General features: G+C 40.7%; 1 protein-coding gene across 1 annotated transcript; it reads left to right on the top strand.

Annotated features, from left to right (window-relative positions):
* The first annotated feature begins 1,707 nt into the window (after window positions 1-1,707).
* Window positions 1,708-4,966, top strand: LOC146732329 (uncharacterized). The gene is made up of 2 exons (XM_085492379.1): window positions 1,708-3,106; window positions 3,468-4,966. The coding sequence occupies exons 1-2, from the start codon at window positions 1,708-1,710 to the stop codon at window positions 4,964-4,966; spliced, it is 2,898 nt and encodes a 965-aa protein (XP_085348505.1).
* The last annotated feature ends 7,557 nt before the right edge of the window (window positions 4,967-12,523 follow it).

Raw genomic sequence — 12,523 nt, 5'->3', positions numbered from 1 at the left:
AATCCTAGAAGGTATTTGTGCAAGCAATATCGATTTTAAGACATCCAAAAACATGAAATAGTCGCCAATTCGGTTTAATTTCAAATAAGCCTTGCAGCTGAGTGGTTGGGTGACTGACATATGTTTTAAGTAATGCACGATCGGGCGCGGTTAGTACTTGCATGTGAGACTCCCTGCATACACGAGCTGCTGTATTTACTTTTTTTTGTTTCATCACACACATGGAAATGATATAAGGCAACGTTCCTGCCTTTTTCCTTACTGTGATGTCAATCATTTATAGTAGAAAAATGGTGGCATTTTTGTAAGTTTTTTTATTTAATGTGTCACAAGGTTCGTGATGGTATACATGCCGGGTTAAATTTAGGGTTTGGAGAAAAGGTATATTAAAATACAGCCAGAGGTAGGATTATTTCACAGCCGAGCTAGTAGACTTTGAAACACTTACACACCCCAAAACTCCATTCATAAAGAGACGCGTGTCATACGTGTGCCGGCTATTGATTACAAACACCGGTTAAGTGACTACCAAGAATGATAGCACCAGTGTATTGTGTAAGCAGATTCCAACTATGTTCAGTTGCCATGACAATGATTCCAGGTGGGGGACGTTATAAAAGGTCAAGGTAGACGCAGCCGCGGGAGAGAACATTAAGAACTGAGGCAGCGACAGCAACCGGAGCCAGCCTTGTGTTGCGAGTGAACGGGGAGAGTTAGTTCATCCCCATGTGGTGTGCAAGCTACTCGCTTAGTCGACGGACGTTGTGTAGATACAGTGGAAGACTGGGCTCCTTTTCTACGTGCTGTTCCACGGAACTTTTGTGTTCGACACGAATCCTACAAGGTATCCTACGAGAAACCAGGCCTGAGTATCGAACTGAATCTACATGTAGCAACGTCTCTACTATAACCCGACAGAAGCCGGTAATTATCATGCTCATTACACGCACATTAGGCTAGGGACCATTGGCTGTGTTTTGAATGTATTTTGGGTAACTATTTGGCTAATTTAGTGGTTAAATTATTGTATTCTTATTTGAAATTGTAACAGTATTAGTTTAATTGTATTTTGTGACAGCCCGTTTCCTGCTTCAACGTTTCGCACGCACGTCGGCGCAGTTAAGTAGCGGCGTCGTTCCTTACGTAAAAGGTGCATTGCCTATTGTGAATCATCCCGGTTTCGGGTTGAGTAAACTGGTTATTCATGGGACGCCACTGCTTTATCCTGCCCTGACATGCGTGTTAATTTTTCCTATTGTACAGCGACCTATATCTTTGTTACGTTGATTCATATCAGCGAATTCTGTGTATCATAACCGGTTGTACAATTAAACCATCCTTTACGATATTACTGTGCATTTAATTGTGTGCGAGTGGGTCTGGTACTACAATAAGTTGTACAGGGAACAATCCAGGCATTAGCTGGCTTATTTTCGATATTTCAATCAGTAGGGTGTCAAAGAACCCACAACACGAGGTGAAGGCGTGCCTCTTATCACTTTGTGGTCGGATGCTAGCCTACCCCGTGACAAATGGTGTCAGAAGTGGGATCTGCTTAATGAAAAACAAAACAAATATTGTTAAGCAGATAATTATCGGTGCGAGGAAAATCATTTTAACATAAAACCTGCCAGCTTATGCGATTGATTCCCCGACCAGTCTCACACGGGCACATTGTGAATAGCGATTTAATAATAAGTGTACATTATGGCAACAAACGTTATCACAACGCCAAAGGGACGGGGTAGAATATTATCGCCTTCATTTCGGGACATTGCTCCTAGTACTGTCGGCGAAATTAGACAACAGGGCGAGGAATTGGGTTATCAGGGGGCAGATTTAGATAAATATGTCCGTTCTACATTTAAACAAATGCAAGACCAAGAACGAACTGAACGTTTGGCTCAAAGAGAAAGGGACCACAAGGAACGTTTGGCTGAAAGAGAAAGCCAAGCGCGTTTGGTTGAACAAGAACTGGAACTGACAAGGCTAAAAATGGAAATGTTCAAAACGGGACAATCTACATCTGAATCCAAAACCTCTCCCTTTTCAATTAAAATTAAAGCCCCTCCTGATTTTGTGCAAGGAGATGACATGGATGTGTATATAAGGCGTTTTGAAATATTTGCTAATAATTGCCAATGGAGCCAAGATGTATGGGGGGTCGCATTTAGTGGGCAGTTGTCGGGGAAGGCATTGGCTATATATAATGCATTGGATGTTGAGCAGACTAAGGATTGGGCGAGTGTGAAATGCGCTATGCTAAAAGCATACAATCTTACCGAGGAAGGGTATAGGGAGAAATTTAGACAATCTAGACCTGCTAAGTTTGAAACGGCTACCCAATTTGTCGTTAGGCTAAAACATTATTTGGCACGATGGGTTGAACTGTCTGGCATTGAAAATACAGTGGAGGCATTAATAGATTTAATTGCACAGGAGCAATACCTGTCCACTTGCAGTTATGAAGTTGTGATGCATGTCAGAGAGCATGCGTGCAATACTGTGGGTGAGATGGCTACCTGTGTTGATCGTCGTGATGAAAGTCGACACTACACTGGTATGAATCATAAAACACCTCGTGTAGAAAAACAATCCAAAAATACTAGTCAGTTACCCAGTCGTGCACAGGGCTTAGAAGCGACAGGGGGTCAACAGTCAAAATGTAAACCAGTATGCCATCGGTGTGGTACGCTGGGGCACATGAAGACTAAATGCTGGTCAACACGTGATGCTAAAGGCAACATATTGACAGTTGGGGCATGCATGAATACTCGTAGCGTCCTTAATGCCTCATCTGACAAATCTACTGTGGCTAATAGGGCAAGTACCTCGGTGCTGATCACCGAGGGCAAACAGATGCAAATGACTAAAATTGGAGATAAGGTTCTGCCTGTGCCTGCTATGATGGGGATTGGTATCAGTGAGGTGGCTGAGACTACATCCATGCCTATTGCAGTGGGCACAGTGAATGGTCATAAGATGAGTGTTCTCCGTGACACTGGTTGTAGTGGGGTAACAGTACGAACTAGTTTGGTGCACCCATCGCAAATGAGTGACGAGGAGGGCACTTGCATACTAATTGACGGTTCTAGAATTAGAACAGGTATGTCAGAGCCAGAGCCCCGACAACGGTCGGAGCCAGAGCCCCGACAACGGTCGGAGCCAGAGCCCCGACAACGGTCGGAGCCAGAGCCCCGACAACGGTCGGAGCCAGAGCCCCGACAACGGTCGGAGCCAGAGCCCCGACAACGGTCGGAGCCAGAGCCCCGACAACGGTCGGAGCCAGAGCCCCGACAACGGTCGGAGCCAGAGCCCCGACAACGGTCGGAGCCAGAGCCCCGACAATGGTCAGAGCCAGAGCGAAATGGAAATAAGGTCACATGCCCTTACTGATCATGGTGTTAATCGCGGGGAAATCCTAACTTGTGGGGAGATAAGAACTGAATATTCTACCCAAACCCCAGAAAAGAGTAACTCGATTGATGCGGTGCAGGGCGTTGTGACAAGGTCCCAGTTTTGGGGTGGGGACAAACTGAAGGCACCTCTTAAGGTCCTAACACGCCCAAATAATACATTGGTCACGACAGAAGAGTTAAAAGCAGCACAAAAACGTGATCCAACTTTGAAGCGAGCCCGGGAATTGGCTACGAAGGGAGTGGAAATCAATACAGGCACTTCAAATATCTGTCGTTTCCTTTTTAAAAAAGGATTGTTGTATCGTCATTTCCACTCTCCGTCATTAGAATTTGGGAGGACTTTTAAACAACTGGTGGTGCCATCAGCTTTTCGTCTGGAAGTTATGAAGCTGGGGCATGACTCAATTCTTGCAGGCCATTTGGGTACCCAGAAAACTATCAATAAGATTTTTACCCAGTTTTATTGGCCAGCAATGCATGAACAAATTAAAAGATATTGTCGATCATGCGACATTTGTCAACGTACCATCCCAAAAGGGAAAATAGGGAAGGTCCCTCTTGGTACAATGCCATTAATAGATGTACCATTTAAAAGGGTGGCGATGGATCTTGTAGGGCCCATCAAACCAGCCACTACAAAGGGTCATCAATATATCTTAACTGTGGTCGATTACGCAACTCGTTACCCAGAGGCTACACCTCTGAAACGGATTTCAACAGAAGTTGTAGCTGAGGCATTATTCACTATATATTGTAGAGTAGGATTTCCAGAACAAGTACTTACAGACCAGGGTACACAGTTTGTGAGTGATGTGATGAGGGAGGTCAGTAGGCTGTTGTCAATCAAGCAGCTAACCACTACTCCATACCACCCTCAATGCAATGGCCTTGTAGAGCGTTTTAACGCCACTTTAAAGGGCATGCTCAAGCGCATGTGTAGTGAACGCCCAAAAGATTGGGATCGGTATATAGCACCTTTGTTGTTTGCGTACCGCGAGGCTCCTCAGGCTAGTTTAGGCTTTTCCCCCTTCGAACTATTGTATGGCAGGACCGTAAGAGGCCCTATGACCATACTTAGAGAATTGTGGACAGGGGAGGCTACCAGTCCTGAAGTCCTCAATACCTATGAGTATGTGCTTAATCTGAGAAATCGATTAGAAACTACTTGTCAGATAGCACAGCAGGAACTAACAAAGTCAAGTGAGAGGTATAGATCGCATTTCGACAAAAAAACTAAACCTCGGAAGTTCGAAGTTGGTGACCAGGTTTTGCTTTTGCTACCCACCTCTGCAGACAAACTGCGTATGCAATGGCAAGGTCCATATAAAATTAAAGAGCGGGTAGGGCAGGTGGACTATCGCATAGACAAAAATGGTAAACTGAAGTTGTATCATATCAACATGTTAAAAAAGTATGAGGAAAGGAGTTTTGACAACTGTGAGAAAGATTCTATCACACGTTCAGAAGTGGGTACTGCAGGGCTATTAACATGCGTATCTACTGGCATGGTTGTAACCCCACCAGATGATCAGAGAGGATGGTCCTGAATGTCGGTCTCCTGACATAATAGAATTTGTGCCCCTTTTAGGGGAGGAGACAATTGAAGATGTGCATTTAGGCCCAGATCTCTTGGAGAGTCAGGTAATGGAAATCAAATTAATTTTGAGAAAGTTTACAAAAACTTTAACAGACTTGCCTGGACAGTCGAAGGTTGGGTGCCATGATATAAAGTTGACGACAGATCAACCAATCAAGTGCAAGGCATATGCAAACCCCTTCGCAACCCAGAAGTTGGTCATTAAGGAAGTGGAAGATATGTTAAAGATGGGCATCATAGAACGGTCAGATTCACCCTATGCTGCTCCTATTGTCTTGATTAAGAAAAAAGACGGAAAGATTCGTTTTTGTACAGACTTCCGTCGTCTTAATCAAATAACCGTCTTCGATGCCGAACCAATGCCTAACCCTGAGGAGTTATTCTCCAATCTTGCTGAGGGTCGATACTTGACAAAACTTGACTTGACCAAGGGTTTTTGGCAAATACCCTTGACCCCTGGGTCAAAACCTAAAACTGCTTTTCTCACTCCACTTGGGTTGTTCCAGTATAGGGTTATGCCCTTTGGCTTGGTCAATAGTCCCAGTACGTTCTCGAGAATGATGAGGGTTATTCTCGGGGGTATGCATGGAAAGGTCGTCAATCTGGTAGACGATATATTGATATACAATAAACTATGGGAAGATCATGTGTGCACCCTTGTTGAGGTTCTACAGCGTCTTCAAGAGGCTGGTTTAACAGTTAAACCATCAAAATGTTATATTGGTTTTTCCCAACTTGAATTTGTCGGCCACGTCGTAGGGCATGGTGAGTTGCGGACCATGCCCAGTAAAATCAATGCCATGCAAAATGCGCGAAGACCAGAAACAGTTACCCAAGTAAGGGCCCTGCTAGCATATGCGGGATATTATCGCAAATTTGTACCCAATTTCACAGCTATCGCTGCTCCTTTGTACGATCTAACCCGAAAAGGTCTGCCGAAAAAAGTAATTTGGGAGATGGTTCATCAGCTCGCCTTTGAACAACTAAAACATGCTCTTAGCAATCCCCCAATCCTTAAATTGCCAGACTTTAATCGTACATTTGTTCTGAGAACTGATGCTGCTGAAGTGGGGCTAGGGGCGGTTCTGCTTCAATATTACGATGAAGTAGCCTTTCCCGTGGCATTTGCAAGCCGAAAACTAACTAAAGCAGAGGTAAATTATGCGGTAATAGAGAAGGAATGTCTTGCGTTAATATGGGGCCTGCGAAAATTTCAACAGTACCTTCATACTGCTAGTTTCTGGATTGAAACCGATCACAAACCACTGATATATATGAAAAGTGCAAAATTTACTAATAGCAGGATTATGAGATGGGCGTTGTATATGCAATCATTTTCATATCGAATTATAGCAATTAAAGGTAGTCACAATATAGGGGCGGATTACCTTAGTAGGAGTTCAGACAAAGGTATGTTGGGTTAAATTAAATATCAATTGCTTTAGAATAAAACTTGTGGGTGTTGGCATAATCATGGTCTATGATTACGACTTGGTATGGGGGTATGTCACAAGGTTCGTGATGGTATACATGCCGGGTTAAATTTAGGGTTTGGAGAAAAGGTATATTAAAATACAGCCAGAGGTAGGATTATTTCACAGCCGAGCTAGTAGACTTTGAAACACTTACACACCCCAAAACTCCATTCATAAAGAGACGCGTGTCATACGTGTGCCGGCTATTGATTACAAACACCGGTTAAGTGACTACCAAGAATGATAGCACCAGTGTATTGTGTAAGCAGATTCCAACTATGTTCAGTTGCCATGACAATGATTCCAGGTGGGGGACGTTATAAAAGGTCAAGGTAGACGCAGCCGCGGGAGAGAACATTAAGAACTGAGGCAGCGACAGCAACCGGAGCCAGCCTTGTGTTGCGAGTGAACGGGGAGAGTTAGTTCATCCCCATGTGGTGTGCAAGCTACTCGCTTAGTCGACGGACGTTGTGTAGATACAGTGGAAGACTGGGCTCCTTTTCTACGTGCTGTTCCACGGAACTTTTGTGTTCGACACGAATCCTACAAGGTATCCTACGAGAAACCAGGCCTGAGTATCGAACTGAATCTACATGTAGCAACGTTTCTACTATAACCCGACAGAAGCCGGTAATTATCACGCTCATTACACGCACATTAGGCTAGGGACCATTGGCTGTGTTTTGAATGTATTTTGGGTAACTATTTGGCTAATTTAGTGGTTAAATTATTGTATTCTTATTTGAAATTGTAACAGTATTAGTTTAATTGTATTTTGTGACAGCCCGTTTCCTGCTTCAACGTTTCGCACGCACGTCGGCGCAGTTAAGTAGCGGCGTCGTTCCATACGTAAAAGGTGCATTGCCTATTGTGAATCATCCCGGTTTCGGGTTGAGTAAACTGGTTATTCATGGGACGCCACTGCTTTATCCTGCCCTGACATGCGTGTTAATTTTTCCTATTGTACAGCGACCTATATCTTTGTTACGTTGATTCATATCAGCGAATTCTGTGTATCATAACCGGTTGTACAATTAAACCATCCTTTACGATATTACTGTGCATTTAATTGTGTGCGAGTGGGTCTGGTACTACATAAGTTGTACAGGGAACAATCCAGGCATTAGCTGGCTTATTTTCGATATTTCAATCAGTAGGGTGTCAAAGAACCCACAACACGAGGTGAAGGCGTGCCTCTTATCACTTTGTGGTCGGATGCTAGCCTACCCCGTGACATAATCGAATGTTTTAAAATTCCTTCTAAATTTCGAGAACAAGCTGTTGATGCGGTCGGCACGTAGTGGGTTGTAAGATGATAACTCACAGCGCAAAGTTGTTCAAAGTGAGTGCAAAGTTGTGCAAAGTCATTGAAAAGTCTATAGATGTATTTGTATATATGTCCCAAGTTGTTGGCATATAGAAACGCGCAGTGTAACGTCGACAGATTTAATAAAAGCCTGTTGAAAGCAGTCAATAAATGTTCACATGAGCTGACTGTAAAATTGCAGAAAACAACGTGCAAAGATGTACAAAACGGAGGAAATGTTGGCGGAGTTGCTTGTATATTTAACCTAAGTCATTATCATGACAACCCTACAGTTAAATTTCGAAAATATTAAGTAAATATTGCGTGAATGCCTCATATATAAGCAGATTATTACAACAGTCAAGCGAAAAATCGACAACAAACTGGTTACAAAGTTGTGAAAAGCGATTGCAAAGTTTGTACTTTCATATGGAATTGTTACCTGTGATATCATAGTAACATTTCCCATAGTTAAAGTTCGAAAATGTGAATACATATTTCGTACATTGATGTTAAATTACCGTGGTGTTACTCCAAGTATGTATAGGTCATAGGTCAATCCTAGAAGGTATTTGTGCAAGCAATATCGATTTTAAGACATCCAAAAACATGAAATAGTCGCCAATTCGGTTTAATTTCAAATAAGTCTTGCAGCTGAGTGGTTGGGTGACTGACATATGTTTTAAGTAAAGAACGATCGGGCGTGGTTAGTACTTGCATGGGAGACTCCCTGAATACACGAGCTGTTGAATTTACTTTGTTTTTTTCATCACACACATGGAAATGATATAAGGCAACGTTCCTGCCTTTTTCCTTACTGTGATGTCAATCATTTATAGTTGAAAATTGTGGCATTTTTGTAAGTTTTTTTATTTATTAGAATGTTTTAAAATTCCTTCCAAATTTCGAGAACAAGCTGTTGATGCTGTCGGCACGTAGTGGGTTGTAAGATTGTTAACGCACAGCGCAAAGTTGTTCAAAGTGAGTGCAAAGTTGTGCAAAGTCATTGAAAATTCTATAGATGTATTTGTATATATGTCCCAAGTTGTTGGCATATAGAAACGCGCAGTGTAAAGTCGACACATTTAATAAAAGCCAGTTGAAAGCTTTCAATAAATGTTCACATGAGCTGACTGTAAAATTGCAGAAAACAGCGTGAAAAGTTGTAAAAAACGAAGGAAATGTTGGCGGAGTTGCTTGTATATTTAACCTAAGTCATTATCATGACAACCCTGCAGTTAAATTTCGAAAATATTAAGTAAATGTTGCGTGAATGCCTCATATATAAGCAGATTATCACAACAGTCAAGCGGAAAATCGACAACAAATTGGTTACAAAGTTGTGAAAAGCGTTTGCAAAGTTGGTAGTTTCATTCGGGATTGTTACCTGTGATATCATAATAACATGCCCCATAGTTAAAAGTTCGAAAATGTGAATAAATATTTCATACATTGATGTTAAATTACCGTAGTGTTACTCCAAGTATGTATAGGTCATAGGTCAATCCTAGAAGGAATTTGTGCAATCAATATCGATTTTAAGACATCCAAAAACATGAAATAGTCGCCAATTCGGTTTAATTTCAAATAAGTCTTGCAGCTGAGTGGTTGGATGGCTGACATATGTTTTAAGTAAAGCACGATCGGGCGTGGTTAGTACTTGCATGGGAGACTCCCTGAATACACGAGCAGTTGTATTTACTTTTTTTTTATCACACACATGGAAATGATATAAGGCAACGTTCCTGCTTTTTTCCTTACTGTGATGTCAATCATTTATAGTTGAAAATCGTGGCATTTTTGTAAGTTTTTTTATTTATTAGAATGTTTTAAAATTCCTTCCAAATTTCGAGAACAAGCTGTTGATGCTGTCGGCACGTAGTGGGTTGTAAGATGTTAACGCACAGCGCAAAGTTGTTCAAAGTGAGTGCAAAGTTGTGCAAAATCATTGAAAAGTCTATAGATGTATTTGTATATATGTCCCAAGTTATGTTGTATCACAACAGTCAAGCGGAAAATCGACAACAAACTGGTTACAAAGTTTTGAAAAGCGTTTGCAAAGTTGGTAGTTTCATTCGGGATTGTTACCTGTGATATCATAATAACATGCCCCATAGTTAAAAGTTCGAAAAGGTGAATAAATATTTCATACATTGATGTTAAATTACCGTAGTGTTACTCCAAGTATGTATAGGTCATAGGTCAATCCTAGAAGGTATTTGTGCAAGCAATATCGATTTTAAGACATCCAAAATCATGAAATAGTTGCCAATTCGGTTTAATTTCAAATAAGTATGCAGCTGAGTGGTTGGGTGACTGACAAATGTTTTAAGTGAAGCACGATCGGGCGTGGTTAGTACTTACATGGGAGACTCCCTGAATACACGAGCTGTTGCATTTACTTTTTTTTTCATCACACACATGGAAATGATATAAGGCAACGTTCCTGTCTTTTTCCTTAATGTGATGTCAATCATTTATAGTTGAAAATCGTGGCATTTTTGTAAGTTGTTTTATTTAATGGAATGTTTTAATATTCCTTCTAAATTTCGAGAACAAGCTGTTGATGCTGTCGGCACGTAGTGGGTTGTAAGATGTTAACGCACAGCGCAAAGTTGTGCAAATTTGTGCAAAGTCATTGACAAGTCTATAGATGTATTTGTATATATGTCCCAAGTTGTTGGCATATTGAAACACGCGGTGTAACTTCGACAAATTTAATAAAAGCCAGTTGAAAGCAGTCAAGAAATGTTCACATGAGCTGACTGTAAAATGACAGAAAACAGCGTGCAAAGTTGTAAAAAACGAAGGAAATGTTGGCGGAGTTGCTTGTATATTTAACCTAAGTCACTATCATGACAACCCCGCAGTTAAATTTCGAAAATATTAAGTAAATGTTGCGTGAATGCCTCATATATAATCAGATTATCACAACAGTCAAGCGGAAAATCGACAACAAACTGGTTACAAAATTGTGAAAAGCGTTTGCAAAGTTGGTAGTTTCATTAGGGATTGTTACCTGTGATATCATAATAACATGTCCCATAGTTAAAAGTTCGAAAATGTGAATAAATATTTCGTACATTGATGTTAAATTACCGTAGTGTTACTCCAAGTATGTAGAGGTCATAGGTCAATCCTAGAATGTATGTGTGCAAGCAATATAGATTTTCAGACATCCAAAAACATGAAATAGTCGCCAATCCGGTTTAATTTCAAATAAGTCTTGCAGCTGAGTTGTTGGGTGACTGACATATGTTTTAAGTAAAGCACGACCGGGCGTGGTTAGTACTTGCATGGGAGACTCCCTGAATACACGAGCTGTTGCATTTACTTTTTTTTTCATCACACACATGGAAATGATATAAGGCAACGTTCCTGACTTTTTCCTTACTGTGATGTCAATCATTTATAGTTGAATATCGTGGCATTTTTGTAAGTTTTTTTATTTAATGGAATGTTTTAAAATTCCTTCCAAATTTCGAGAACAAGCTGTTGATGCTGTCGGCTCGTAGTGGGTTGTAAGATGTTAACGCACAGCGCAAAGTTGTTCAAAGTGAGTGCAAAGTTGTGCAAAGTCATTGAAAAGTCTATAGATGTATTTGTATATATGTCCCAAGTTGTTGGCATATAGAAACGCGCAGAGTAAAGTCGACACATTTAATAAAAGCCAGTTGCAAGCAGTCAATAAATGTTCACATGAGCTGACTGTAAAATTGCAGAAAACAGCGTGCAAAGTTGTAAAAAACGAAGGAAATGTTGGCGGAGTTGCTTGTATATTTAACCTAAGTCATTATCATGACAACCCTGCAGTTAAATTTCGAAAATATTAAGTAAATGTTGCGTGAATGCCTCATATATAAGCAGATTATCACAACAGTCAAGCGGAAAATCGACAACAAACTGGTTACAATGTTGTGAAAAGCGATTGCAAAGTTGGTAGTTTCATTAGGGATTGTTACTTGTGATATCATAATAACATGTCCCATAGTTAAAAGTTCGAAAATGTGAATAAATATTTCGTACATTGATGTTAAATTACCGTAGTGTTACTCCAAGTATGTAGAGGTCATAGGTCAATCCTAAAAGGTATTTGTGCAAGCAATATCGATTTTAAGACATCCAAAAACATGAAATAGTCGCCAATTCGGTTTAATTTCAAATAAGTCTTGCAGCTGAGTGGTTGGGTGACTGACATATGTTTTAAGTAAAGCACGATCGGGCGTGGTTAGTACTTACATGGGAGACTCCCTGAATACACGAGCTGTTGCATTTACTTTTTTTTTCATCACACACATGGAAATGATATAAGGCAACGTTCCTGCCTTTTTCCTTACTGTGATGTCAATCATTTATAGTTGAAAATTGTGGCATTTTTGTAAGTTTTTTTATTTAATGGAATGTTTTAAAATTCCTTCTAAATTTCGAGAACAAGCTGTTGATGCTGTCGGCACGTAGTGGGTTGTAAGATGTTAACGCATAGCGCAAAGTTGTTCAAAGTGAGTGCAAAGTTGTGCAAAGTCATTGAAAATTCTATAGATGTATTTGTATATATGTCCCAAGTTGTTGGCATATAGAAACGCGCAGTGTAACGTCGACAAATTTAATAAAAGCCAGTTGAAAGCAGTCAATAAATGTTCACATGAGCTGACTGTAAAATTGCAGAAAACAGCGTGCAAAGTTGTAAAAAACGAAGGAAATGTTGGCGGAGTTGCTTGTATATTTA

This window comes from Saccoglossus kowalevskii, chromosome 17 (assembly GCF_978046115.1).
Source record: "Saccoglossus kowalevskii chromosome 17, keSacKowa6.1, whole genome shotgun sequence".
NCBI lineage: Eukaryota > Metazoa > Hemichordata > Enteropneusta > Harrimaniidae > Saccoglossus > Saccoglossus kowalevskii.
Note: the sequence above shows the minus strand (reverse complement) of the source record. Positions and strands in the feature narration are given on the sequence as shown.

What these genes read in the sequence shown, in the direction of transcription:
- LOC146732329 (XM_085492379.1), top strand. Translation starts at nt 1,708, where the DNA reads ATGGCAACAAACGTTATCACAACGCCAAAGGGACGGGGTAGAATATTA. An exon ending in CGGTTCTAGAATTAGAACAG is followed by an intron (nt 3,107 to 3,467) that starts GTATGTCAGAGC and finishes CCCAAACCCCAG; the next exon opens with AAAAGAGTAACTCGATTGAT.